Genomic DNA, 26,870 nt, shown 5'->3' on the forward strand with positions numbered 1-26,870 from the left:
AGAGAGAAAGTCAGTATCAACTTCTAACTCTAAAAATATACCACTACTCCTAATTCATCCATCCATTCAAAAATACTATCTCAATTATGAGATACTATCTCATTAATGAGATTAGTTCATTATAACTAATTAGGTTTCTATTGTAGATACAGCAATGAACAAAATAAATATTGAAATAAAATGGGTCTCAGTCTGTGTGTGTGTGTGTATAGCGATGGTATAGAGAAGAAGAAATATATGAAAAAAGAAAGGTCCTATCAATCAAGAATTAAAAGAAAAAGCTTTACGCTACTGAGAAAGTGGAAAAGGAAGTAAAGGGCAAGGCAGTCAGACTAGAGTGTCCTGGGATCTTAGGGTGATGGTAGAGGTAAAAACACCTAAATAGGCTTGTGAAGGAAATACCACTGTAAAGGGCTTGTTCCTCCTCAGGATGGAGAGCAATGACAAGTCTCTCAGAAAATCCTTGTTTTCTATGTATATAGTATCATGTCCAGTAAGACCTTAGGGCTTCTCTCTCAGGCCATGAAGAGCTACGGAAGGTTGTAGAAGTCACCTTCTCATCATGCATACCACAGATGGTTGCAGAGAAAACAACCAAGAGCATCTGAGGCTCAAGGATAAAATAGAAAATAAAAACCTAAAAATTAGAAGCTATGACTGCAGGTCAGTGACAGGATCATCCACCAAAAGCCAGGTGAGATGAAACACAGTATCACAGACTTGAAATCCCCTCACCCCAGTTCCATTTGGCTTCTTCTTTCCTAGAAGTGAGACAGAAAAGGTATACTCTTAAAAAAAGAAGAGAAAAACACTGTTCGGGAGATGAACTTAAAATTGATTGGATATTTATCCAAAAGAAATTGAATTAAATCCTGGTAGGTTGATAAAAAAAAATGCGTTACCCTGAATCAGTGCCATCACTGCCCACACCAGCATTGCAAGATGCACAAAGAAACAGTTAAAAAACATAAAAAGTAATGTTTTATATATCTGAATTCATATAAACCATACAAAATTCTATAATCTCGCTACATTCCGAAAAGGTAGTATAATATATATAAATGTCACTATTTATTTCAACACATCTTACTAGCTTTATAAAATTTAGAATTAAAAATAGATAACTTAGAAAATTATAGCTAAATTCTTAGAGTAGATGGTACCTATGGACTTTAACAGTTCATACCCAGAAAGAAAAGAAGCAGGTAAACATAGCCTTCAGAATGCTATGTAATCTCATGTGCTTAGGTGCACACGTGCTAAAAATAACATGGAGCTTTAGTAAGACAAGCATGATTACTTCATAGAGAGACAATATTGTTCTCTCAATGTGTAATTATAAACCCCAGCCAGAAAAATGGTAATCCTTAGTTTCACTAATCTCACTTTCAGTTTTGTCTAACTCAGTAAAACAGTGTCAAAAAATTGGAGTGATTGCACCTGATTTAAAAAATCTAGCAGTTATCACTGATTTCTCTTTTTCTATCCCTTCAACCAATCCATAATCAAGTCCTGTCAACTCCTCTTAATAACTAGCTCAAAGTGGCCCATTTTTTTCCCCCATTGCCAATATCATCTATTGCCCAGACTACAAAAATAGTACGCCTACAGGTCCCTGATAAGCCTTTGGCTCCCTACAATTCATTCTCTTTAAAGTATCCAAAATGCTTAAAATTCTCCAATAACTTCCACTGTTAAAATGAAACCAAACCCTTACTGTGGCTTGGACCCTGACCTTTGTCTGCTCCCCCAGTGTTACCCCTCCTGCCTCTGTTACCCTAGCAATGTTGACCTCTTTTCTTGTCTTCAAAATGGTAAGTTGTGTTTCCCCACAGAGCCTATGCAGTTGATGTCCTTCTTCCTGGAAAACTTTTACCTGCAGATCTTCACATGACAGGAAGCTCTATGTTCTCCTCAGATCTAGGCAAAATGACTGGGAATCAGGCAGTAAGAACGTAGGAGATGCCAAAAGTTTAAAGAGAGATTAGGAAATGAACTATATGATTTTATGCGTGGTAGAGTGGAGTAGAGCGGGGACAAATACACGGTGACAGAAAATGATTTGACTTTGGGTGATGGGCACATAACACAATCAACAGTTCAAAAGCTATAGAAATATTTACCTGAAATCTATGTACTCTTATTGCTCAATGTCACCCCATTATATTTAATTTTCTAAATAAAATTTTATTTTAAAAATCTGAATTTAGAAGAAAGGAAAGTATATTTCTTTAAATTGTTGTAGCTTCTAAATGCTGGATCTTTCAAGTCAGGAAACTAAAAGTGAGAAATGCATATGATCTATGTTCATAAAATATTGTATAAAATGTATTTTCTAAGTTATGTTTAAAAATGCCCTGGCCGGTTGGCTCAGCGGTAGAGCGTCGGCCTAGCGTGCGGAGGACCCGGGTTCGATTCCCGGCCAGGGCACACAGGAGACGCGCACATTTGCTTCTCCACCCCTCCGCCGCGCTTTCCTCTCTGTCTCTCTCTTCCCCTCCCGCAGCCAAGGCTCCATTGGAGCAAAGATGGCCCGGGCGCTGGGGATGGCTCTGTGGCCTCTGCCTCAGGCGCTAGAGTGGCTCTGGTCGCAACATGGCGACGCCCAGGATGGGCAGAGCATCGCCCCCTGGTGGGCAGAGCGTCGCCCCATGGTGGGTGTGCCGGGTGGATCCCGGTCGGGCGCATGCGGGAGTCTGTCTGACTGTCTCTCCCTGTTTCCAGCTTCAGAAAAATGAAAAAAATAAATAAATAAATAAATAAAAAATAAAATGCACTAGGAAATACATTACATAACCGATGAATCCTTTAAGAGCATTAACATTAAATGAATTTAGGATTTTTATCTATTGAGTTTTCATGAAGCAGTATAGCCATGTTGTTAATTGACATGGGACACACTATGAAGTTTCATCTTTTTCACAATTACACAAATAGATAATGAGGTGAAGGTGATTAGAAAAAAATAAATCCTCTGTCCACATGGCAATGGAAAACTGACCTTAAATAACATTTTTAAAGAACTATCTTCTAGTAAAATATCAGTTAAAATTATGTTCAAGGAAACCAAAAAAAAGTAATATAGAGAATATTTGTATAAAACTTCCAAAGAGTTGAAAATTATATACTGTATTATTTAAATTAATCTAATCTTTAAAGAGCATAAATTTAGTATAATTATGCATAATACATAATTGTTTTTATTTTAATTATAAAAACTATATTACAAAAAAATTTATATTCCTTGACTATGCTTGGATCTCTACATGTAAAAAACTTGTTTTTTAATAACAGCATATTAACTAGCCTATTAATAATCAGGTTCCTAATGGGGTATCATATTTTGAAATAAAAAAACTACATTCCTATTATGTTACAGATTAATACTTGTTCTCAGAACTATTTCCAAAAAAAAAAAAAAATTCTTACCAGACATAAACTGTATAATAGAGGATAATTCCATTTGGCTCTAGGGGTGGTTGCCATGACAACTTCACTGTGACACCAGACAACTGTTTTACAGAGAAGTCATGGGGAGGAGAATCAGGAGCTGAAAAGTTAAGAGTATAGAATAATGTATTTTATTAAACGTATATAAAAAAGGTTGAAATAAAGATGCACAAAATTTTTATTATACACTTTCTGCTAAGTGAATCAGGTATAGCACTTTTCTCCATGGACATGGGCAACTGATGTTTACTTTCAAAATGAGATGATAAAAGAAGATTTTGCACGGTGGTGTTAGAACATCTGTTTCTGTGATTCAATGGAAAAAAACATTTCATGAGAAAAAAGAACAAGGGGTATGTCACAGTGATTCACCTACTGCTCAAGTACATCTTGGTAAATTATCAGTCTCTAATAAAAATAAAACTATGAGTTAGATAAACATAATATACAGCAAAAAAGCTCCTCCCAAATAAAAGCAGATAGAAAAAAGTCATACATGTAAGAAGTAGGAAAGTTGTAAGCAGAACATTAGGACAGTAGTTAAAATAACTAACCTCATAGCCCTGGCTGGTTGGCTCAGTGGTAGAGCGTGGGCCTAGTAAGTGGAAGTCCTAGGTTTGATTCCCAGTCAGGGCACAGATGAAATGACCATCAGCTGCTCCACACACCTCCTCCATCTTCTCCTCCCACAGCCATGGCTCGAATGAGCAAGTTGGCCCCAGGCACTAAAGATGGCTCCCTGGCCTCACTTCAGGTGCTCAAATAGCTCCACTGCTGAGCAACAAAGCAGCGACCCCAAATGGGCAGAAAATCAGCCCCAGATGGGGGTTGCCAGGTGAATCCTGGTCAGGGTGCATGTGGGAGTCTCTCTCTCCTCCTCTCTGCCTCTCATTTGATAAAAAAAAAACTGACCTCATAAAAACTACATTCCTCAATTTCAATTTTATCAATGAAATGTAAAATAATACCAAAATCTGTTCATATAATCTTCAAAATTGAATGGTTTAAAAGGACACACCGGGCCTGACCTGTGGTGGCGCAGTGGATAAAGCATCGACCTGGAAATGCTGAGGTTGCCGGTTTGAAACACTGGGCTTGCCTGGTCAAGGCACATATGGGAGTTAATGCTTCTAGCTCTTCCCCCCCTTCTCTCTCTCTGTCTCTCCCTCTCCTCTCTAAAATGAATAAATTTAAAAAAAAATAACAAATTTTAAAGAAAAGGGCACACCAATGCAGCACATAAACAGGAAAATACAGTTTAAGGTCTACTTTTAATTCTGCTATAATACTATAAGGATTCAAATACTTTAGCCATTCTGTATTGAATAAGCACTAAAAACATCACTGTAAACTAGCTGGCCAAGTTTATATCTCCATTTAGATCACAGAACTGCTGATTTAGATAAAACATTTAGAATGGCATTTCTCAGCTCCTATATAACAGTAATGTCTTAGAATATTAATAAACAACTTTTTGCATATTAAAGGGTATAAGTTACTAAAATCTTGATCATTGTTATAGTTTTATATGTAAAATGAAGAAATGGAAAGCTAACAGAAATTCTGATAATTTTTTATATCTTCAAACAGTGTTTATTTATTAATTTGTATATGTGCACAACACTTTTACCAATAATTTGGAAAAAATACTACCTAAATTATTTTAATTTTTATTTTCTGAATAATCTCAGTTATAGTTGTGTATGTACATATGTCTCTCTGTGTGTTTTCATTATTTTGGTAACAAAAGTTTTTCAAAGATAAAAGTACATTGAGCAGAGAAAAGGTTTATGAGATAGTTCTAATGAATAATGGTGACAGCTGATTTATATTTTTCAATTGGTATTTTCACTGGCACTACAATAAAAATGCTAACAAATTCTAATTATCACAAGAATCCATATATCATTTGGAGCTGTCTTTTTCCCAAGATAGGCATAGCCTATGATATTTTCCCTAATAGATTTACAGAACTTAACTTTTGTTTATTATTGAAAAAAAAGAGATTTCAATCAAAAATAGCACTGATTCAGAACTTGATTTGATATAAGTTAGTATTTTTATTATATAACATGCCTTAAGATATTTCTGAGAAATATGAAATAATTCTTAGTGTTTTATATATAATCTTTAGAATATCCTTGGGTGTTTTCTTTTTATGTAAAACTTTGTATTGCTTAATAAATGTAATTAACATGCCTATCTAAACAAAATACTGCATATCTATGACAGCAGAAAGTTTTGATTATTTTGGCATTTGTATTCTAAAATACAATCTAAAAAATAAAATTTGAAAAATAAATGCAATACATTTTGCAATCTATCCAATTCATCACGACAGAGCAGATGAGAATATATGAGAAGGGTCGCCATAAGCTTCTTACTCTCTCTGCCGGGCATGCTCTTTCCTATCTCTCAGGCTCCCTCTTACTCATCTTGCTTCAAATCACAGCATCAACATTAACTTTCTCAGCTACACTTTGGCGATTGCCTCAGAATTACTAGAGACCCTCTATTGTCCTGGTGAATACTTTTGGGCAACATTTATACCAGTAATTGAATTATAAAAATTACTTGTTTACACATTTATTAAAATTATATCTCTTCTACTGAACTGCAAGCTCCAGGAGGGTGAGGAGCTCCTAACACCCAATAAAGCAAACTTTCTCAGGACTCTTGTAATTTTTTGATAAGTTCACACTATTCCTTAGCAATTAGAGTGATGACTATGTCAAGGATTTAGATGACAGTTTACCTTGACTCCATATTTTTAACAGCCCAGGTGTTCAGATAATTAGAATAAGTTGAAACTTGAGAGGTAAAAAAAACTCTGATTGTTTGAAATATATGTTCATTATGTTATTTCACATAGGACCTCAACATCTCAGAACAATTTAATTAGATTTAAAAAAAGGATTGGATAATACATCCAGAACCACCCTGCTAAAATGTTTATATATCTTCCTTGGGTATTATCTAAGATAGAAAAGAAATCTAACATTTGCTAGCATTTAACTATTGTCCCGTGTGGGAGGAAGAATTGATTGATTAAGTCATTTTCACTTTGAGAACAAGATAAATCTAACTATAAAAAGTACAAATTTGGTTCCATTTCTTTCTTTTTCAATTTCTTCAGTGTCTTACAGTTCTTCGAGTACAGATCTTTTACCTCCTTTGGTTAAATTTATTCCTAAATTGTGGGGTTTTGTTTTTGGTTGTTTTTGGTTTTTTTGATACAATTATAAAAGGGATTGTTTTCTTAGTTTCTCTTTCTCATAGTTCATTAGCGTATAAAAATGCAACCAATTTCTGTATATTTATTTTGTATCCTGCTACTTTACTAAGTTTATGAGTTCTAGTTATTTTTTGGTAGAACCTTTAGGGTTTTCTATATATAGCATCATGTCATCTGGAAATAATGACAGTTTTACTTCTTCCTTTCCAAGTTGGATGTCTTTTATTTCTTCTTCTTGCCTGATTGCTGTAGCTAGGACTTTTAGTACGATGTTGAATAACAGTGGTGAAAGCAGACATCCCTGTCTTGTTCTTCATATTAAGGGAAATATTTTTAGTTCTTTCTCACTGAGCATTATGTTAGCTGTGGGCTTGTCATATATGGTCTTTATGTTGAGATATGTTCCCTCTAGATCCATTTTGGTCAGAGTTTTTTAATTTTATTTTATTTTTTTTTTTTTTCATTTTTCTGAAGCTGGAAACAGGGAGAGACAGCCAGACAGACTCCCGCATGCGCCCGACCGGGATCCACCCGGCACGCCCACCAGGGGCGACGCTCTGCCCACCAGGGGGCGATGCTCTGCCCATCCTGGGCGTCGCCATGTTGCGACCAGAGCCACTCTAGCGCCTGGGGCAGAGGCCACAGAGCCATCCCCAGCGCCCGGGCCATCTTTGCTCCAACGGAGCCTCGGCTGCGGGAGGGGAAGAGAGAGACAGAGAGGGAAAGCGCGGCGGAGGGGTGGAGAAGCAAATGGGCGCTTCTCCTGTGTGCCCTGGCCGGAATCGAACCCGGGTCCTCCGCACGCTAGGCCGACGCTCTACCGCTGAGCCAACCGGCCAGGGCCGGTCAGAGTTTTTAACATAAATGGGTGATAGATTATGTCAAATAATTATCTGCATCTATTGATCTGATCATATGATTTTTACCCTTCATCTTGTTTATGTAGTGTATCATGTTAGTTGATTTGCAGATATTGTACCAATCTTGCATCTCAAAATTAAATCTCACTTGATCATGGTATATGATCTTTTATTTGTATTTCCAGATTAATTTTGCCAAGATTTTTTTAACTTCTTTTCCAAGTGAGAGGAGGGGAGCTAGAGACAGACTCCCACATGTGCCCCAATAAACTACACCTGGCAACCCCCAGCTGTGGCCAATGCTCTGCCCATCTGGGTTTGTGCTTACAACTGAGCTATTTTTAGCACCTGAGGTGGAGGCTTCACAGAGCCATATTTAGCTCCTGGAGCTTATGGACTTGATCCAATAGAGTCATGGCTTCAGGAGGGGAAAAAAGAGAGAGAAAGAAGGGATAAGAGAGGGATGGAGAAACAGATGGTCGCTTCCCCAGTGCGTCCTGACTGGCAATAAAACCTGAGACACCACATGACTGGCCAAAGTTCCACCACTGAGTCAGCCAGCCAGGGCTATTTTGTTAAGATTTTGTTAAGCATCATTGCATCTATGTTCATCAAAAGTATTGCCCTATAATTTTCTTTCTTTGTAATCTCTTTATCTGCTTTTGGAATTAGAATAATGATGATCTCATAAAATGAACTTAAAAGTCTTTCTTCCTCTTGAACTTTTTTGAAATAATTGAAGAAGGATAGGCATTAGTTTCTCTTTGAATGTTTGGAAAATTCCACCTCTGAGGCCATCTTGTCCAGGACTTCTCTTTGCTGTAAGTCTTTCGATTACTGCTTCAATTTCAATAGTTACAATTGGTCTGTTCAAACTTTGTTTCTTCTTGATTTATTTTTGGAACATTGTACATTTCTAGGAATTTATCCATTTCATCCAGATTGTCCAATTTGTTGGTATATAGTTGTTTATTATATTTTCTTTTAATCCTTTGTATTTCTTTGGTGTCAGTTGCTGCTTCTCTTTCATTTCTGCCTATTTGATGAGTCTGGTTAAAGGTTTATTAAACTTGTTTATCTTTTCAAAAGACCAGCACTTGGTTTCATTGAACTTTCATATTTTTTTTACACTCTATTTCATTTATTTCCTCTCTGACATTTTTTGTTTTATGCAGATAGAGAAAGAATCAGAGAGAGGAACAGGTAGAGACAGAGAGACAGGAAGGAAGAGAGATGAGAAGTACCAATTCTTTGTTGCGGCACCTTAATTGTTTATTGGTTGCTATCTCATATGTGTCTTGACCAGGGGCTACAGCAGAGCGAGTGACCCCTTGCTCAAGCCAACAACCTCAGGGTTTAGACCCTGGGTTCTCTGCGTGCCAGTCTAATGCTCTATCCACTGCACCACCGCAAGGACAGTGGTGTCTACTCTGACATTTATTATTCCCTTTCTTCTACTTACTTTGGGCTTGCTTTGTTCTTCTCTTTTTAGTTCCTTTAATTGTAAAGTTAGGTTTTTTTTTTGAGACTTTTCTTGTTTCTTGAGATAGGCCTGTAATGCTATGAATTTCCCTATTAGAAATGCTTTCACTGTGTCCCATAGATTTTAGGTTATTGTGTCAGAATGGCTATTATCAATAAATAAACAACAATATAATGGACATAGAAGGAATTATGCTAACTCAAAGTCAGTCAGAGAAAGATAAATACCATACGATTTCACTTATATGAGGAATCTGAAAAGCAATATATTCCTACAGCATAGGAAAAGTAGTCAATAATACTGTAGTTACTATTTACATTGCCAGGTGGGTACTGAGAATATGAAAGGGGACAATTTGTAAAGTGTACGATTGTCTAACCACCGTGCTGTACACTTGAAACTAAAATAAATTAATATTAAATGTAAACTGTAATTAAAAAATAGTTTAAAATTTAAAAATACAGGTTTGGGCAGATACAATTTGATGGCAAAACAAGCATAGTAAGTAGAGGCAATGACTAAGGCAGACAAACCTTTAAAAAGACTTAGAAACTGGGGCCACCCAGAGCACACTACCACCGTGCTTGGTGAAGTAATCTGGGGGAGGCGAAACCATGAGGGACCGGAAATGGAGGAAGAGCACTCCAAAGACGTTACTATGGTGAGTAAAATAAGAGCAACGCAGAGAAGAGCCTTCCTGTAGAACTGTACAATGCACTTTTTTTTTCTGATGAATGACTAGAATCTGAACATCCACAGGGTACAACCTAAGTTGAAGTTGGGAAAACTTGAAAGAGAGAGAGAAAAAAATGATACCCTACAAATACTTATAATACAGACAAGCCCACCTTGAGTGGCAATGTGGCTTCCTTTTACAGGAAAAAGGTAATAGTCCCAAAGCACACAATGTATGAAACATAAAATGCAAAACCAAACCCAGTGTATATTATTCAAAAGTAATTTTCTTAACATGATATGCCTCTAACGGTGAGGTACCGACGTAAAATGGTCTCAGTAATAAAGTTAATTTTATTCAGGTTAAGAAAACGTATGTTTAAATATTCAATAGGAAGGCAATTAACATTCAGAATTACCATGTTGCAAATTATGTAGCAAGCCTAGAAAATAGCCTGAACTCATTAGCGAACTAATTGTAATATGATAAAAAAAAGATGGCTGCATGTTAACCTACAGAATCTACTATAAAACTTATATAAATATCTAGTCTTATGAATATAAAAGTTGAAAAATAGTTAGATATTCAAACCAAAATTTTGACCTTAAAAATTTAAATAAAATATTAGTGATCTTTTTAAAGAGCACAAATGACTCCAGAATAGTAAAGGAAAAAAAAAGGCATTTTACTTCTAATTTTCTTGAACATATTGATATATCTGACTATGCTAGCTTCTTTTACAGCATGACAATGAAATCTATGTAATGTGGTGTGGCACACAATAGATAGTCAAAGACAAGGGGTTGGGGCGGTTTATAAGTTACATCTTCATCTACATTCATACCTTTATGAAATGTGATGTATTCAAGATACATCACAACCCCCTACTATACTTACCATCCTCTTCTGTCAGCACACTTATGGGTGTACTCCGAACCCCTTCCCCTTTGAGGGTACTGGCAGACACCTCGATCGTATATTGAGTATATTTCTTTAGTCCTGAATACAAATAAAACTGATTAAATTGAGACTTAAAATATCCTTAAATAATATGTATGAGGCAAACTATAAAATGTCTCTTACCAATCTTTCAAAAGTAAAAGCTAAGTGAAATGCAGAATTTTGAAATAGTAACTCCTATTATGAAGATAAAATAATACAGGGTAATGTGGACAAGGCTTGACCTAGAATATTTTCTCACGTGACCTGAAATAAGCTCCTAGCTTATTTAATCAGAAATCCAGAATTACTATAGTCTGTATAAACCTACTCGCTCTTACCATTTCTACTATAACAAGCTAATCTTTTGTGGCCACTTTGTCAATATAAATATCTAATATGTTGTGTATGTGTGTGTGTGTGTGTTTTACCTTTAATGCTCTGGGTCAAAGAGGTTGTCTCTATAGTTCTGTCTTCATTTCCATTACTTCTCTTGAGATAAATTGTATACTTTTGTATGATTCCATTGGGACTACTAGGGGGAAGGAATGATAGTTCAATCTCTCCAGAGGAAATATTTTTGTAAGTAATATTTTCTGGTGCAGTATCAGGCACTAAAAATAAATAAATAAAATAAAATAAGTGCTTAAAACAATTTCAACCTAAAAATCGATTCTTCTGAAGTTCTCATCCAAGGGCCCTAGGATGTGACCGTAGAAAATATCCTAAATGAAGAAAGGTGAAGATGAATTACTCACTAAAATGGGCATAAGAAAAATTACATCTTGTGAAAATATTCATACTATGATTTTACAGAATAATGTTTGTAGGATAATATTTGAATTCAAATACTTGTAACAGTATCATGCTATCCTGTACTGCAGAACACAAAGATGAAAGAAAGAGGACTGAAAAACATGTTAAAATGATTCTATATGTGTAATCTTTTATATATATAAAAGATTAATAATTAGTTTTGGTCTAAAGCAAGATTTATGACAAGGCAAGTAATTTTTCCTAGATATATTGCCACATATTATGACCTGGAAGGAAAAAAGTCTCCTAAGGATACAGGATATCATTAAATAAAACACTAGTTTTTTGTGCCTCTTAATGTTTTTACTGTTCTAAATTAAATTGTCGTAAATGGTTCTCTACATGTATTCAAATACTAACATGACATGTAGGATTCCAATTCTGGCAAAACACTGGAATAGATACTCTTAACTAAATGACTATTTTAATTAAAATAATTAAAAACTGAATAAAATTAAAATAATATTTTCTTTTAATTATTTCTGAGTTGACAGGAAAGTTAGAAACCTGTGAAATAAACAAACTAACAAACAAACAAATAAATAAATAAAGTAAAAACAGGTGTCCTGCAATAAATGCTGGTACTAAAGACAGCTTTGCCTTAGGATATTTGTCAATCCTGGTGACTTCAAGTTCCTGTCTTAATATCTGTGTGGAGTTCTAGAGAATGCCTTGGACCAGAAGGATGACAAGAAATATTCTTGCATAAAGAGCTAGAACCTGCCTGACCAGGCCATGGCGCATTGGATAGAGCGTCGAACTGGGATGTGGAGGACCCAGGTTTGAGACCCTGAGGTCACCAGCTTGAGTGGGCTCATCTGGCTTGAGGAAAAAAAAAAAAAAAAAAAAAAAGCTCACCAGCTTGGACCCAAGGTCGCTGGCTTGAGCAAGGGGTTACTCGGTCTGCTAAAGGCCCGTGGTCAAGACACATATGAGAAAGCAATCAATGAACAACTAAGGTGTCTCAACGAAAAACTAATAATTGATGCTTCTTATATCTCTCCCTTCCAGTCTGTCTGTCCCTATCTATCCCTCTCTCTGACTCTCTCTCTGTCCCTGAAAGAAAAAAAAAAGCTAGAACCCAGAAAGAATGCAATTTCAACCAGAACCATTTTCTTGGACAACTCTAGGCAGCACCTTGAATTCATTTGCAGAGTGCCATAGAATTCACTGTGAGTGGAAACTTTTGGACTAGTGCAATGTTCATTCACTCTCAGGAAATGAAAAGTTAGAAGTAAACCCACTATACAAAAGAGGACAGAAAACAATTTTTTTTCTCTTGTCATTCCTCTAAAGAGGTGGGAAAGGAAAAAACCAATTATGCAATTTTGGAACTGCAAGTTTGTCCCTATGAACCTATGTGGCCCAATTCCATGATGTCTATACAGCCTGGAAAAAACCTCTACTTCAGAATTTAGATTAAAATAAATGTGTAATCCTGAGTTGCTATCATTCAAAAGCAAATAGCAGAAGTGAACATAAATCTTCTTTGAAGAAACTGAACTTCAAGTCAGGTCACATAAATTTACCACAGATAAAGTTTCAAGGAGTATGAGCTCACTGATAAAATCACTGAACACCCAAGCAAATCAGGCACCAATAGCTAAAGCCAGCAAAGCAAAAGAAAAGAAAAGAACACATACACACACAAACACACAAAAGACTTCAAAACACACAAACACTTCAAAAGACTTTAGCTATTGAACTTACTAAAAAATAAAAATATAGATGTTTAGTATATTTCAAGAAAGAAAACATATTTTAAAATATAAACAAAGAATCTTTAAATAATAATATAAGTAACCAAGCAGGACTGATAAAGAACCAGACAGGCTTTCTAGAAGAGAAAAACAAAATAACTGCAATTAAAATTCTCTTGATGTATACAAACAGATTAGATAAAAATGGAGAAAATTTTAGTGAAAGGGATAGTATTAAAGAAATTATCAGAATGTAGCTCATAGAAAGAAAATATGAAAAATATAAAATGTCAGTTAGACATACAGTTTAGAATAAGGGAATCATATTTGAAAATATAATGGCTGAGAACTTTCAAAATCACTGAAAGGTATCAAACTTCAGATTTATTAATTCCAATAAATCCAAAGCAAAAATTTAAAATAAAAATAGTATTTAGAGACTTCATTGTGAAAAAAGAGATTGTCTTAATAACACCAGGAAAAGACCTGAAGTTATTCCCTCTCAGATGGATTATAAGCTTTCTTTTTTATAAGTTATTTCTATCATTTTATACATGTGCTAAACACACACATTTTATCTATCACAGTAGAAAAAGAAAGGACTGATGATTCTACTTGTTCTTTCAATGATTGCTCTGGTCAAAATTCCTCAAAATTTACTTTATTCATTTTATCCATTTTCTTACCTATCATTCTCCCTTAATTCCACATAAGTTAGGCATTCACCACCCTACTTTTTCCATGAAACCTACTGTTGTGAAATCATCAATGGTTGCCATGTTGCCAAATCAGTAATCAATTGCATGTACCCTCATCTTACTTCACTGTCAGCAGCATTGACATAGGAAATAAATTCCTTCCACTTGAAAAATCGTTGCCTTTCATAACATGACATTGTCCTGATTTTCTTCCTACCTCAATGGCCATTTCTGCTAGTCCTTGAAAGGTTTCTTCTCAACTTCCTAAAGTCTATAGGTTATATTGCCCCAGGACATAATTGTAAGTTTCTTTTCATATTCAGGACACTCACCCTGTTGTTACTTCATCTCATCCCTTGACTTTTATTATGATGATGCCTCAAATTTATGTTATCAACTCTGGATTCTTTCCCTGACTTTTAAACATATCACACACACACACACACACACACACACACACACACACACACACACAACTTATAGACACAGATAAGAGTGTGGGTAATGCAGGAGGGAAAGTGGGGAGGAGAGATGGATGAAGGTAGAGAGGGAATAGATGGTAATGATGGGGGACTTGACTTGGGGTGGTGAACACACATGTAATACACAGATAAAGTATTGTGGAATTGTGCACCTGAAATCTATACAATTTTATTAATCAGTGTCATCTCAATAAATTCAATTTTAAAAAATTAAACATATACCCAACTGCCTTCATGTCCGGAGCTTGAATATTTCAAACAAACTACCAAATTCCTCCTAAGTCACCTCTTTCTTACCTTCCCATCATTTATTCACCCACATATTCAGACCAAAACCCTAGTAATCTTGATTTATCCCTTCACTCCCAAATCCAACATATTCTGCAGCAGTCTTCTATAACTGCCAATCACAGTAGGTTCTTATCTCATCATTTTTTAACAGTTTCCCATTAGAATTAACCAAACCTCCTGCATTGTTGGCCCAAAGTCTGCATGGTCCACCTCTGTCTGTCTTTCTCAGATGATCTGCTAATTCCCTCCCCCATAACTCACACTGCTTGAATGACAGAAATAGTCTATTCTTCCTCAACTGTATAAAGTGTCTTCTTACTTCAGGAACTTGGCAATTACTATTCCTCCTTCTGCAACACTCTTCTTTCTCATTCTCCTCTAATTTAATCATAGAAACTATTAATATCTCTGAGTATATCTAACATCCTCAGAGAGACCGTTTCTTAGACCTCTATCTCAAAAAGATGCTCACTACTCTATAACTCTATTTTTTCCCTCATATTTTTTTGTAGTAGAATTTACCACTACCAAAAGTCATATGTATTATTTTTTACTGGCTTATTTTCTGTGGCCCTTCTAAAAATGTGAACTTCCAGGAGGTAGGTATTTTGTCTTATTGTTATATCCACAATGCCTACTGGAGTGGTAGTATATGATATGGAGTCTATAAATATCTGTTCAATGAATGAAAAAATACATTCAACATGATATGGAATGTATTAAAAACAAAGCAGAAACTCACAACTAAGAAAAATAAGTAAAATTGAATAGCTCTTTAATAGTAAGAAAAAAGGACTTAGTGATGTTATGCTCTAATTTATACCTCCAACTTCTGATTTTGAAAAATATCATTGACATTTTCTAAGTTGTCCCTCTGGAGTTGCCCGCCTCCCAGTAAGTCAGGATATAAATATGCACCCCTGACCGAGTCTGTCATTCTTTGCATTTAATTCATTAATCCTTAGAGGATCACCAGTGTTGTATCTTCAGGAGAAATAAAGCAAGACCAACTTGATGACATTAATTTTGGAGATTGATGACGCACTCTTCAGTTTTCTGAAATGGCATAGTATTTCCAATTATAGTAGTGTGTAAAATAGATAACTCAAGAATAATAGGTAATTATTATAGTTAGCTGAAATAAGCTAAACTGCCTGACCCGGTGGTAGTGCAGTGGATAGAGCATCAAACTGGGATGTGGAGGACCCAGGTTCAAAACCCCAAGGTTGCTGGCCTGAACACAGGCTCATCTGGCTTGAGCATGGGCTCACCAGCTTGAGCATGTGGTCATTGGCTTGAGCATGGGATCATAGACATGACCCCATGGTCACTGGCTTGAGCCCAAAGGTTTGAAGCCCAAGGTTTCTGGCTTGAGCCCAAGGTCACTGGCTTGAGCAAGGGGTCACTCACTCTGTTTTAGCCCTTGGTCAAGGCACATATGAGAAAGCAACCAAAGAACAACTAAGAAGCTGCAACAAAGAATTGATGCCACTCATCTCTCTCCCTTCTTCTCTGTCTGGCTCTATATGTACCTCTCTCTGTCTCTACTGTCTCTATAAGAGGAAGGAAGGAAGGAAGGAAGGAAGGAAGGAAGGAAGGAAGGAAGGAAGGAAGGAAGGAAGGAAGGAAGGAAGGAAGGAAGGAGCTGAAACTATATAAAAATTAAAAATGAATAATTTAGATCATGGGGATACTAAAATAGAAAGTGGGAAGTCATCTTGTGTAAGCCAAAAGATTGCTGTTTGGCATACATAGTTGTAATCTCATGTAGATAAGTTTAAAATGTTATTAATTAATATAAATGCATAGAGTCCTCCACAAAATTTTGGTCAACAGTTAAGTTACTATCCACTGATAGTTGTTGCCCAAAGTCAGCCATATTCAAGGCATTTGGTTAAAGGTTTACTGTAAAGAAAGTTATGTCTTAAAAAGGAAAGAGAATATATAGATCATCAGAGGGTAATTTGTATGGAAACGGAAGTTCTTTATGTGATTATTGCACAGTAAGTATAATATAAATAAAATATAAACTAAAATGAAGTTTGCTTATCAACTGTACATTATATATGTAAGCATACACACAGAGTCCTGTATTGATCTTTCCTGTTTCAACATAAGAGTTTAGTATTTTACTTTCAAGCATTAGTAAACTCTGATTCCCCAACCAAAATAAAACATCTGAACAAATAATTTACTCCTTTTTGTAATTAGTACTATTAACACATTACTGAATTAGAAAATTTCTCCATTTCTCATGAAACAATAATGAAAAGTGGGCTCTTTTTTTTTTTCTATAAGAGTAAGGATAAAATTGTTGTATTTAATAAGCATAGTGAGCCCTGGGAACAGAAAGGTTTTTTTTTTTAGCATATCCTGTTTCAAATGACACTTTAAAATTCTAGCCTCCTCTTTTGCAAAAAGATATATACTGGCGGCTCAATAGTAGTAAAGATGATCTAGGGAAAGTCACTAATGTAGATTTCATTGTCCATTATTTCCATCCTGATGGAGAATATTTCACAAACTTTGTCAGTACCCTAATTTAGGACAGAGAACTAGAAATTAGGACTATGAGCATTGAGTCCTATGCCCTACTTTTAGACTTCTTTTGATTCTGAAGTGTCTAGTGTAAAGATGACCCAATTATATAAATACTAACAGGGGGGCGAGCTAGTAAACCCTACCCTTCTCTATTTTTCTCCCTTCTCTATTTTTCTCCCTTCTCTATTTTTCTCATGAGCTCAGGAGCCTTAAATGACTGTCAGGACTCTTATTTTCAAGTCTAAACATTACTTCTTATCTACAATAATTTTTGAGTCATTTTATCCAAACATGCCTAGGTCTCCTCATTCATGAAATGTTTCCTAAGATACTTCCAATACAAAAATTTACATTTTAAATGACATTTCAAGTTAAAGTCTTATATTCACTTATAGTTTACTATTATCCCTACCTTAGAATTAAGCTCATACAAAAAATAATGAAATAAATATCCAATTTACTTTTAAATACTAAGTAACAAACTGTATGTATGTAATAATTAGCGACCAAAAAAAAGATTTTCTATACAGAGTCATAAAAGTAAGTTATTCGTGATGCTGTGACCACTTAAGTAGTGAGAGATTTGATGTGTTCGTGAATATGGTTATAGTTTAATATCATAACAAAGCTTTTTTAAATCTCACTTTCCTTCCTAATGCTGTTTAGACCCCAAAACAGCAAAATATCACTGGTAACACTGAACAGAAAGATCCTAGACATATTTATGTTACCAACTTTATTGATGACTTCTAAAACAGCACATGTTATGAAATGGACTTTACAGTCAGAGAGATTTGGGTTCCAATTCTAGCGTCATCACTTACCAGCTGTATAACCTTAAGCTATTAAATACCCACCAATTATTATTAACTTTAGGTGGGTAAAAATTCATTCTATTCTCCAGTGATATTCCCACTGGGATAAACTTCTCAGATCTCCATTTTTCTTTAGGCAAGGAAGATAATAATACCTTAATACTTTATTCTAGAATACAATTAGGAAATTTTTGAGAAAGCCAATAGCAAAACTAATGACATTATATCAGTACTTAAAATATGCTTGTTTCTTTCTTTGACCAAGGGTAAAATAAAGTAAAACTAGCCCTGGTAAAGAGTAGATTTTTTTCACAAAAATATTTAAGTACAATATCTATATAAGCAATGAAATATGAAAATGTGGAGTTTAATATCAAATATGTTTTGCTTAACAGGAGGAAACTCTTAATGAGACAAAAATGCTCTTTTCATCACTCTCTTGTTTCTGCAATTATAACCAATGCCACTCGCTATGGGCACGGTGCCATTTCATTTAATTAATTTCTTTGGCCAGTTTCAAAAAGATACTTTCACTGAAAGGAAGGTGGTTTTGCTAGATTTCATGATCCTCAAGGTCAGCGACGGTCATAAAGGATCTGGTGGAGCCATTGAAGTCGCTGAGATTTGGGCATTAAGCTACCGTTCAGCCAGTTGCTAGTCAATAAATATATTTTACATATGGGGATAAAACAGTAAATTTATATTTAGTTCTTAATTCTCAGCACACACAATAAAGTTGACATAAGAGCAATGCTCCAATACATGATTATAAACATAAACAAAAGAACTAAGACCGTCAAGTAAAATATCTTCCTTTGTGCTGTCTGTCATCGCATCAATGAAACTCAAAACACAAGGAAGTCCTTGCCTGCAGTAGTTCCTTTAGATGAGATATCCCCTCGCCATCCACCATGCGGCCACTAGAAGGTCCTCCTGCCCATTCCAATTGATTCCTTAAGCTACAGGTCAAGGCTCCCTCCTCCCTTAGGCTTCCCCAGGCGTGCCCTCTGGTGCTCCCGCTAGGCACTTCTATGGACACACCTCTTCAGAGTATAGGGATCTATTTCTATAAGCCTGTCTCTGCTTTTGCCACATTTGAAAGCAAGTAGATATTAATTCCCAAATTTACAGCCACACTAAGAAACATCTTTAGTTTCTCAAGACCTTTCATTTATAAAATTTGCTGATTTTTATTTTGGAGTTCTCTTTTATGCAAATCATACTTTTAAAAAAAATTGCATGGCAAAGCCCTTTCCCACACTTTTGCCAGAAAAAAAGCAAATAAAATTTTGGATTACACAGATGGAATAATGGGGGGTTTTAGGTTAAGTAAAATAGAAACAATATAGCAACTGTCAGCCATGTTTACTTCATTACTACATATTATTAAACAAAGAACTTACCAGTCTCAGAAGTCCTGACAGAGAGTAAGGAAGATAACTGATTGCCATGACCTAATCTGGTATACGACCTCACAGAAATGTTATAGAGGGTGTAAGGTTTTAAGTCCCTTAAAATTATATTTGTTGTTGAGGTGTTCTTCATAAATAAGGTATCTATATTTTTATAGAGAACTTCATAAGCAACAATAATGCCATTGGGCTTCTCAGGTGGTGACCACTTCAAACTGATTTCATTTGCAGTAACATCAATAACTTCCACATGTTGAGGTGATGATTCTGGTTCTGGGGGAAGAAAAGGAAATTTGAAATACATGTATTTTTTTAAGCTTATGGCTTCAGACACAAAAGGCAGCATGACCTAGTTGGCAGTGAGTTTGGAATGCCACTTGCTTGTTTGTATTAAAACTGCCCCAATAGTCTTACCATCTTCCGGAGTTCTCACAAAGATGTCATTTTCTTCAGACAAAGAACTCTCTCCAACATGGGTTGAGGCAGTCACTCTCATTTTATATTTTGTGTATTTCTTTAACCCTATAAGAACAACAGGCAATTTGTTTAAATTCATTAAAACAACACTCTTATATTAGTGCCACTTGTCATAGGAATAGTGAAAATAATTTACTTGGGAGACTGACTCCGCAAATCAGTTTCCTTATAATCCCAATCTCCCACAATTCCTTGGGCTTGAGAATCTTTCCATGTTGATGATGCTTTAGTTCTTTCCTAAAATATTACAGAATAATTTGAGGCTGGAAAGTAATTTTTGGCACACTGCAAAGGGTATATAGCTGATTTGGCACAAACACCATGTTGGCTCATTTACTTGAGCTGATTTTCACATTTATTCCTTCAAGCCTTCAATACTGAGTTATTCTAATATACCAGAAATAAGATACCCAGGATTAAGTAAATTCCTAAAATACTTGTTATTTGATGACTTTGCTTCTTTGTAGATAAATATAAAGAAAACACATTTAATCAAGTTATTTCTTCAGTATTTTTAAAGATATCCATGGCAGCATAGCACAACAAAATCTGAAATGAGGAAACACCATTCCTGCAGGGCATTAGGTATCTTGTCCATCGGAATAGAAATGGTTTTTTTAAAAAAGCAAAGCTTAGTTCTACCTGTGATGAGAAAGCTGTTATCTACAGTGGTCATCTGGAATGCTCTGTTCGTATCCAGTTCCATTGCATAAATGGTATAGTGAGTTATTTTTCCGTTGGGATATTCTGGAGGATCCCAATATAGCAAAACAGATGAAGAACTAATATTTTTATAGTTTATAATGTGAATGGAGCTTGGCACTTGAAAAGAAGAATGAACAATTAATATGAATGAAAAGAAAAATGTATTACAATGCGCAAGAGCAATATTTGCAGGAAATTAATTCAAAGGAAACGCATTCCTACCTTGCTCAAGTGTCCTAACATTGAGAACCGTTGGTGGTCCTTCTCCCATGATGGTGAAAGCAGATACACTAATCATGTGCTCAGTGAAAGGTACGAGTCTCCTGATAACGTAAGACAGCTGTTCAGCAGTGATGTCAGTGATATACTGATTCCATGTAGTTCCTATTTGAAATCAGTGTGTTTTTTTAAAAAAAAAAAAAAAAAGGTGTTTGGGTTTATGATCAAAATTATTTTTGGTCACACAGTGAAATCTTAAACCTGATTTCACATTATTCATCAATCTCTTCATTGCTCTTTTATATGATAGGTTGATATGTAAATAATATTAACTATGCTGAATTCTGTACTCTCCAACAATATCTATAAATATTTTGTGCTCATAATATGGTTTTGCTAGTTTTTAAACACTATCCTAGAAACATGAGATTTGTGTTTTGAGAACATATAACATGCTAAAAGGGACTAGCTAGGAATTTTTTTTCTGAAAAGACAGACTAGACAATGATATCAAATTGAAATATTATAAATCATTGCTAGATTATAATGTGAAATATAAAAATGAGACCTTTATTTGAACTCAAAATTTACCATACCTTCAGTAAACCCAGTAATATTTTAAAGTAAGCATGATTGGATAACTGATACATAAATTTGCCTGAATAAGGATTTCAAAAAGCGTGAAATTCTTTTATTTATTTAGTACTTGTACTTCCAATAATGTTAATTAACAATTAGGCCAAATTTCAAGTGTTTAAGGAAACACCTGTATCAGAAAACATGGGTCTCTTCATTTGTAACATTGCCTCCATATTTCTTTGTACAGAAAAATGAATAAATCAATAAATGAAATAAATGTATACTGAAGGTAATATGATTTTTTTTTACTAATTTTACCATCAATAAAAAAAACACTTTTAATTTGGAACAGGACAAATATCAATCAGGGAAAAGATAAGGGAAAAATGTTCTTCTCACTTAGCATTTCAGAAAAACCAGAGATATCATTTAAATCTGTGTTATTTAACCAAGTATTTTTAATTTGCTATAAATGGCATTCTTCTTTTAGAAACAATAAGATCCACTGACCCTCAAGAGCAAGTGTATATACTAATGACATCACCACATCACTGGGGTCACCTACACCTGTTTATTACCGCATGCACTAGAGTTGTAACTTTCTGACCTATTTACCCTTAGTGACATTTGAAAACCTATTAGTCAAAAGCTGCAGAGTGTGTGAGGCCTGCAAATGATTTGAAGATATGTTAATCCCTCCTCATCACACCTGCTTTGGCAACTGTAATAACTGATTGTCTATGCAGCTTGGCCAAAGACTCTAGGGTGCTACTTTCTCTAGGAGGAAGGTCAAATGGGTTAGGAGGGGCCAGCTCCTGCCTGTGTGGCATTTCCATTTGTTGCATGAGGTTATCCGACAGTTACAGAAGAAAAAAAATCTGACTCCAGCCTATGAACCATTAATAATTTGGTGGAACTCTATGCTAAGGTTGATATCTGTGATAGCTCGTACTGATGGTTTAAATGCACTTCATGGAACATAAAAATTGTACCTACCAACTGCAGAATGCCGGTCTTCAACTCTGTTCCTCGGAGGAAAGTTATTCTGTGCATGATTGTTATACATAACTGAAGCAATCGCATACAGGTCAGAAGATATCTCTGCTGAACCCTCGAATAATCCTGCCATTGATTCCACAGTTTCTGGAGTGATGGGATCATTTATAAACTGTAATTAAAAATAGTCATTTACAAAGACTGCTTATAGCCATTATATTTAATGACTTTACTCAAGTATTAAGAAACTAGTAACTTTGGCATCACACTTTTCTTTAAAGATAATATTATTCCTCTAACTCCTGTCTCATTTACATTCCAAACTTTCATTCTGAAGATACTAAAATCTTGTATCCCTGTTTAACATACTGCGGTCACTCCTATGTTGTAAGGGATCAATATTGTATTATGGGAAGAAGTAGATATTTGCTTCTGACTGCAGTTATTGTAAAATTCAACATCCTTATGCAAAGATGTCAGGGCTAAAACATTTTAAGTGCTTTCCCCAAAAAAGTTAAGTATTCTAGGCATACTGCCTTAAACCAGATGTGAGAGGCCTGCATGACTGCTTAATACATAATAGTAGTTTATCTAAGACCAAGTGAAATTACAGACACAACCCAAACTACACGGCAATAGTTTTCAAACGGGGTTCATGGCAGACTTAGCCAAAGCTAAAGACCTAAGAACTATTTTAAGTAACAGCTATTATTCCTAGGTCCCACAATGTATTTCATACATGTCAAATTCACCAAAGTGGCAGATATTGAAGTAAAATGTAGGAGGAGCAGAGTATGAATATTTAAATGTTCTTGTTGGGATAACAAGATGACTTTCTCCCTTTTCCCTCCCCAAACAGCATAACTGATTACACCAGCATGAGAAAAGGGTGTTTTGGCCAAATACTATTAGGTATTTTGCATAGACTGTCAACCTTGAAAATAATACTAAATATTAATAAAAGAAAATGCTGCCTTAAGAGACTGAATCACCAAATGCAATGTGTGGGCTCTGGATTCTAATTAGAACATACCTCCAATGCAAGTTTTAAAGATAATTGGGGCCCAGGCCGGTAGGCTCAGTGGTAGAGTGTCAGCCTGGCGTGCAGGAGTTCCGGGTTCAATTCCTGGCCAGAGCACACAGGAGAAGCGCCCATCTGCTTCTCCCACCCTCCCCCTCTCCTTCCTCTCTCTCTCTTCCCCTCCCGCAGCCGAGGCTCCACTGGAGAAAAGTTGGCCCAGCCACTGAGGATGGCTCCATGGCCTCTGCCTTAGGTGCTAGAATGGCTCTGATCGCAACAGAACAACGCCCCCGATGGGCAGAGCATCACCCCCTGGTGGGCATGATGGGTGGATCCTGGTCGGGTGCATGCAGGAGTCTGTCTGACTGCCTCTCTGTTTCCAACTTCAGAAAAATACAAAAAAAAAATTATTGGAAAATTTAAATATTGTCTAGATCAGTGGTAGTCAACCTGGTCCCTACCGCCCACTAGTGGGCATTCCAGCTTTCATGGTGGGTGGTAGTGGAGCAACCAAAATGTAAATAAAAAGATAGATTTAACTATAGTAAGTTGTTTTATAAAGATTTATTCTGCCAAACTTAGCAAAAATCTGACATAAAGTACTTGGTAAGTAATTATTATTATATGCTTTAATTTGCTGTAACTCTGCTTTATAAATTTTATAAAGTAAAGTTACTTCCCTACTTTATAAATCACCATTACTGTGGAACCAGTGGGCGGTTAGAAAATTTTACTACTAACAGAGATACAATAGTGGGCGGTAGATATAAAAAAGTTGACTATCCCAGTCTAGATGATTCCAAAATAATATTAATAATTTTGTTAGTTGTGGTACTGAAATAATTGAATGAATTAAAACGTCCATGTTCTTCAGAGATTTGTACTTAGATATGTAAGATCAAAATGATGTGAAGCCTGGAATTTATTTAAAAATATGTTCACAGCCTGACCTGTGGTGGCGCAGTGGATAAAGCATCGACCTGGAAATGCTGAGGTCGCCGGTTCAAAACCCTGGGCTTGCCTGGTCAAGGCACATATGGGAGTTGATGCTTCCAGCTCCTCCCCCCTTCTCTCTCTCTGTTTCTCTCTCTCCCTCTCTCTCTCCTCTCCAAAAATGAATAAATAAAATTAAAAAAAAAAAAAAGAAAAGAAAATGTTTAAAAAAAAATAAATAAATAAAATAAAAATATGTTCACAGCCTGACTGGTGGTGATGTAGTGGATAGAGCGTCGGACTGATATGCAGAAAACCCAGGTTCGAAACCCTGAGGTCACTCACTTGAGCACTGGCTCATCCGGCTTGAGTGCAGGGTCACTGGCTTGAGCGTAGGATCAGAGACATGACCCCATGGTCACTGGCTTGAAGCCCAAGGTCGCTGGCTTGAGCAAGGGGTCACTCGCTATGCTGTAGCCCCCCAGTCAAGGCACATATGAGAAAGCAACTAATGAACAATTAAGGTGCCGCAACAAAGAATTGATGCTTCCTATCTCTCTCCCTTCATGTCTGTCCCTATCTGTTCCTCTCTCTTTCTCTCTGTCACAAAAAATAAAATAAAATAAATAAAAATAAATAAAAATATACTCACAGAAGTAGCAACAGCAATAGCAGAGAGCTAAGTCTAGAATGGTAGACTGTTGATAATTATTCAATTCTGCTAATGGATAACAGAGAGTTCCTTATTCTCTTTTCTCTACTTTTAGGACTGTTCAAAATTTTCCAAAATGAAATATTTTTTTTAAAAGTACAAAAGCTTATCTCTTTTTGTCTATTTCTTTTCAAGTTGTGCTTCAAAATTCACTTCAAAAACTTTAAAAAAAGAAAAATTACCTTATTTATTCTAAATTATAAATTTCCTCAGAATTTATAATTAATTCACAATATAGCTTTTATTTATTTATAAGTTACGGTACAGCTGTCTTTTAATTATCTTATATGTTTTTGGGTTGTCTTTACTCATAGACCCAGAAACAGGGTCTATTTTTATTCCTTTTTAATATAAAACACTTAGTATAGTTTTTCAAAAAACAGTAGATGCTCAGGAAAATACATCTCAGGAAAACAAGATATTTTAAGGCAGTTTATTTATTTAATTATCTACAAAGGGAGGTTATTTAAAATACTAACTTTTTTGAGAGATGAAAGAATGGAGAAAAGATTCAAGAAAATGTCCAATTCTCCAAATGATATTTTTGAGATTAAATGATCTAAATCTTGTTACACATTTATCCAGAAAAGTATCTTGATGAAAAGCAGGAAGACACTTAGATGCTCTACTCAACAAATGTAATAAGAAAGCTCTGGGAAGGGAACTGTATATGGAACAAGTGAAAGGTCTCGTGTCTTCCAGCGGCTCGCTTCAGCTCTACCTCCACAGGAAAGTCAGGGAGGATGTGCACCACACACACGTCATTCAGAGATGCTCTGCTATTTCAGTCAATGGTTTATGCCCAATCCACACAGCTGTTTCAGCTATCAATCAGCCCCTCTGAGAATCTCATGTACAAACCACTGTAGAAGGCGCAACATGGTACTACAAAGAATTTCCCCCAAACGATGATTTTGCATTAAATCTTTCAATAGTAATACCCATGTCAGATAAATTATTGAGAGTAAACCATAGCATCCCATCAATTAACTAGGTTAAGCATCTTTGTTGACATACCACCATTTCAAGGTAAGAGTTGGCCTGAATCTGTAATTCTCCCCAGTTCTGGAATTCATTGGAAAGACCTTCCTTAACTTGGGCAATGATTTGAATAATAACTGGTTTAATAATAATGCAGAATGTTATTAATTATCACAAAGGGTGCCATGAAATGATATTTCTCATACTTTGCCTCTATAAAAAGAAGAAACATTAGATATTAATCAGGTTTTTTAAAAGATGAAAAAATACTTTTTTTTAAATATGGCTTTTTTTTGGGGGGGGCATTTTTCCAAAGTTAGAAGGCAGAAGGCAGTTAGACTCCCACATGTGCCCAAACGGGATCCACCCGACATGCCCACTAGGGGGCGATGCTCTGCTAATCTGGGGCGTTGCTCCATTGCAGCCAGAGCATTCTAGTGCCTGAGGTGGAGGCTATGGAGCCATCCTCAGTGCCCAGGCCAACTTTGCTCCAATGGAGCCTTGGCTTCAGGAGGGGAAGAGAGAGAGAGAGAGAAAGGAGAAGGGGAAGGGTAGAGAAGCAGGTGGGTGCTTCTCCTGTGTGCCCTGACCGGGAATCAAACCTGGGACTTCCACACACTGGGCCGATGCTCTACCACTGAGCCAACCCTCCAGGGCCTGAAAAAAAATTTAAGAGCAAAAATGACAGGAAAGAATTAGATCCTAAGAAGTAACAGGAAGGGGCAGTGCACAGCAGAAGTAGAAATAAGGAAAATGCAGAGGAAAAAAATCCATTGCAATATCTGAAAGTCTGGGACTCATTGAATTTGCCCAGGGTTCTCACCTGCAGCACCACTGACAATCTGCTGT

The 26,870-nt window shown here is 35.9% G+C and overlaps 1 protein-coding gene across 2 annotated transcripts in view; it reads right to left on the minus strand.

Annotated features, from left to right (window-relative positions):
* Nucleotides 1-26,870, minus strand: part of PTPRQ (protein tyrosine phosphatase receptor type Q) — a 288,444-nt gene that overhangs the window by 181,144 nt on the left and 80,430 nt on the right. For both annotated transcript variants that reach the window (XM_066257585.1, XM_066257584.1), the window contains exons 20-27: nucleotides 22,375-22,546; nucleotides 20,803-20,964; nucleotides 20,518-20,697; nucleotides 19,813-19,920; nucleotides 19,390-19,671; nucleotides 11,075-11,257; nucleotides 10,602-10,703; nucleotides 3,430-3,550 (exon numbers count right to left, since the gene is read on the minus strand). In XM_066257585.1, coding sequence (XP_066113682.1) covers nucleotides 3,430-3,550; nucleotides 10,602-10,703; nucleotides 11,075-11,257; nucleotides 19,390-19,671; nucleotides 19,813-19,920; nucleotides 20,518-20,697; nucleotides 20,803-20,964; nucleotides 22,375-22,546 — 1,310 coding nt within the window. The remainder of the gene's footprint in view (nucleotides 1-3,429; nucleotides 3,551-10,601; nucleotides 10,704-11,074; nucleotides 11,258-19,389; nucleotides 19,672-19,812; nucleotides 19,921-20,517; nucleotides 20,698-20,802; nucleotides 20,965-22,374; nucleotides 22,547-26,870) is intronic.

The sequence above is a fragment of the Saccopteryx bilineata genome, chromosome 2 (genome assembly GCF_036850765.1).
Source record: "Saccopteryx bilineata isolate mSacBil1 chromosome 2, mSacBil1_pri_phased_curated, whole genome shotgun sequence".
Lineage (NCBI taxonomy): Eukaryota > Metazoa > Chordata > Mammalia > Chiroptera > Emballonuridae > Saccopteryx > Saccopteryx bilineata.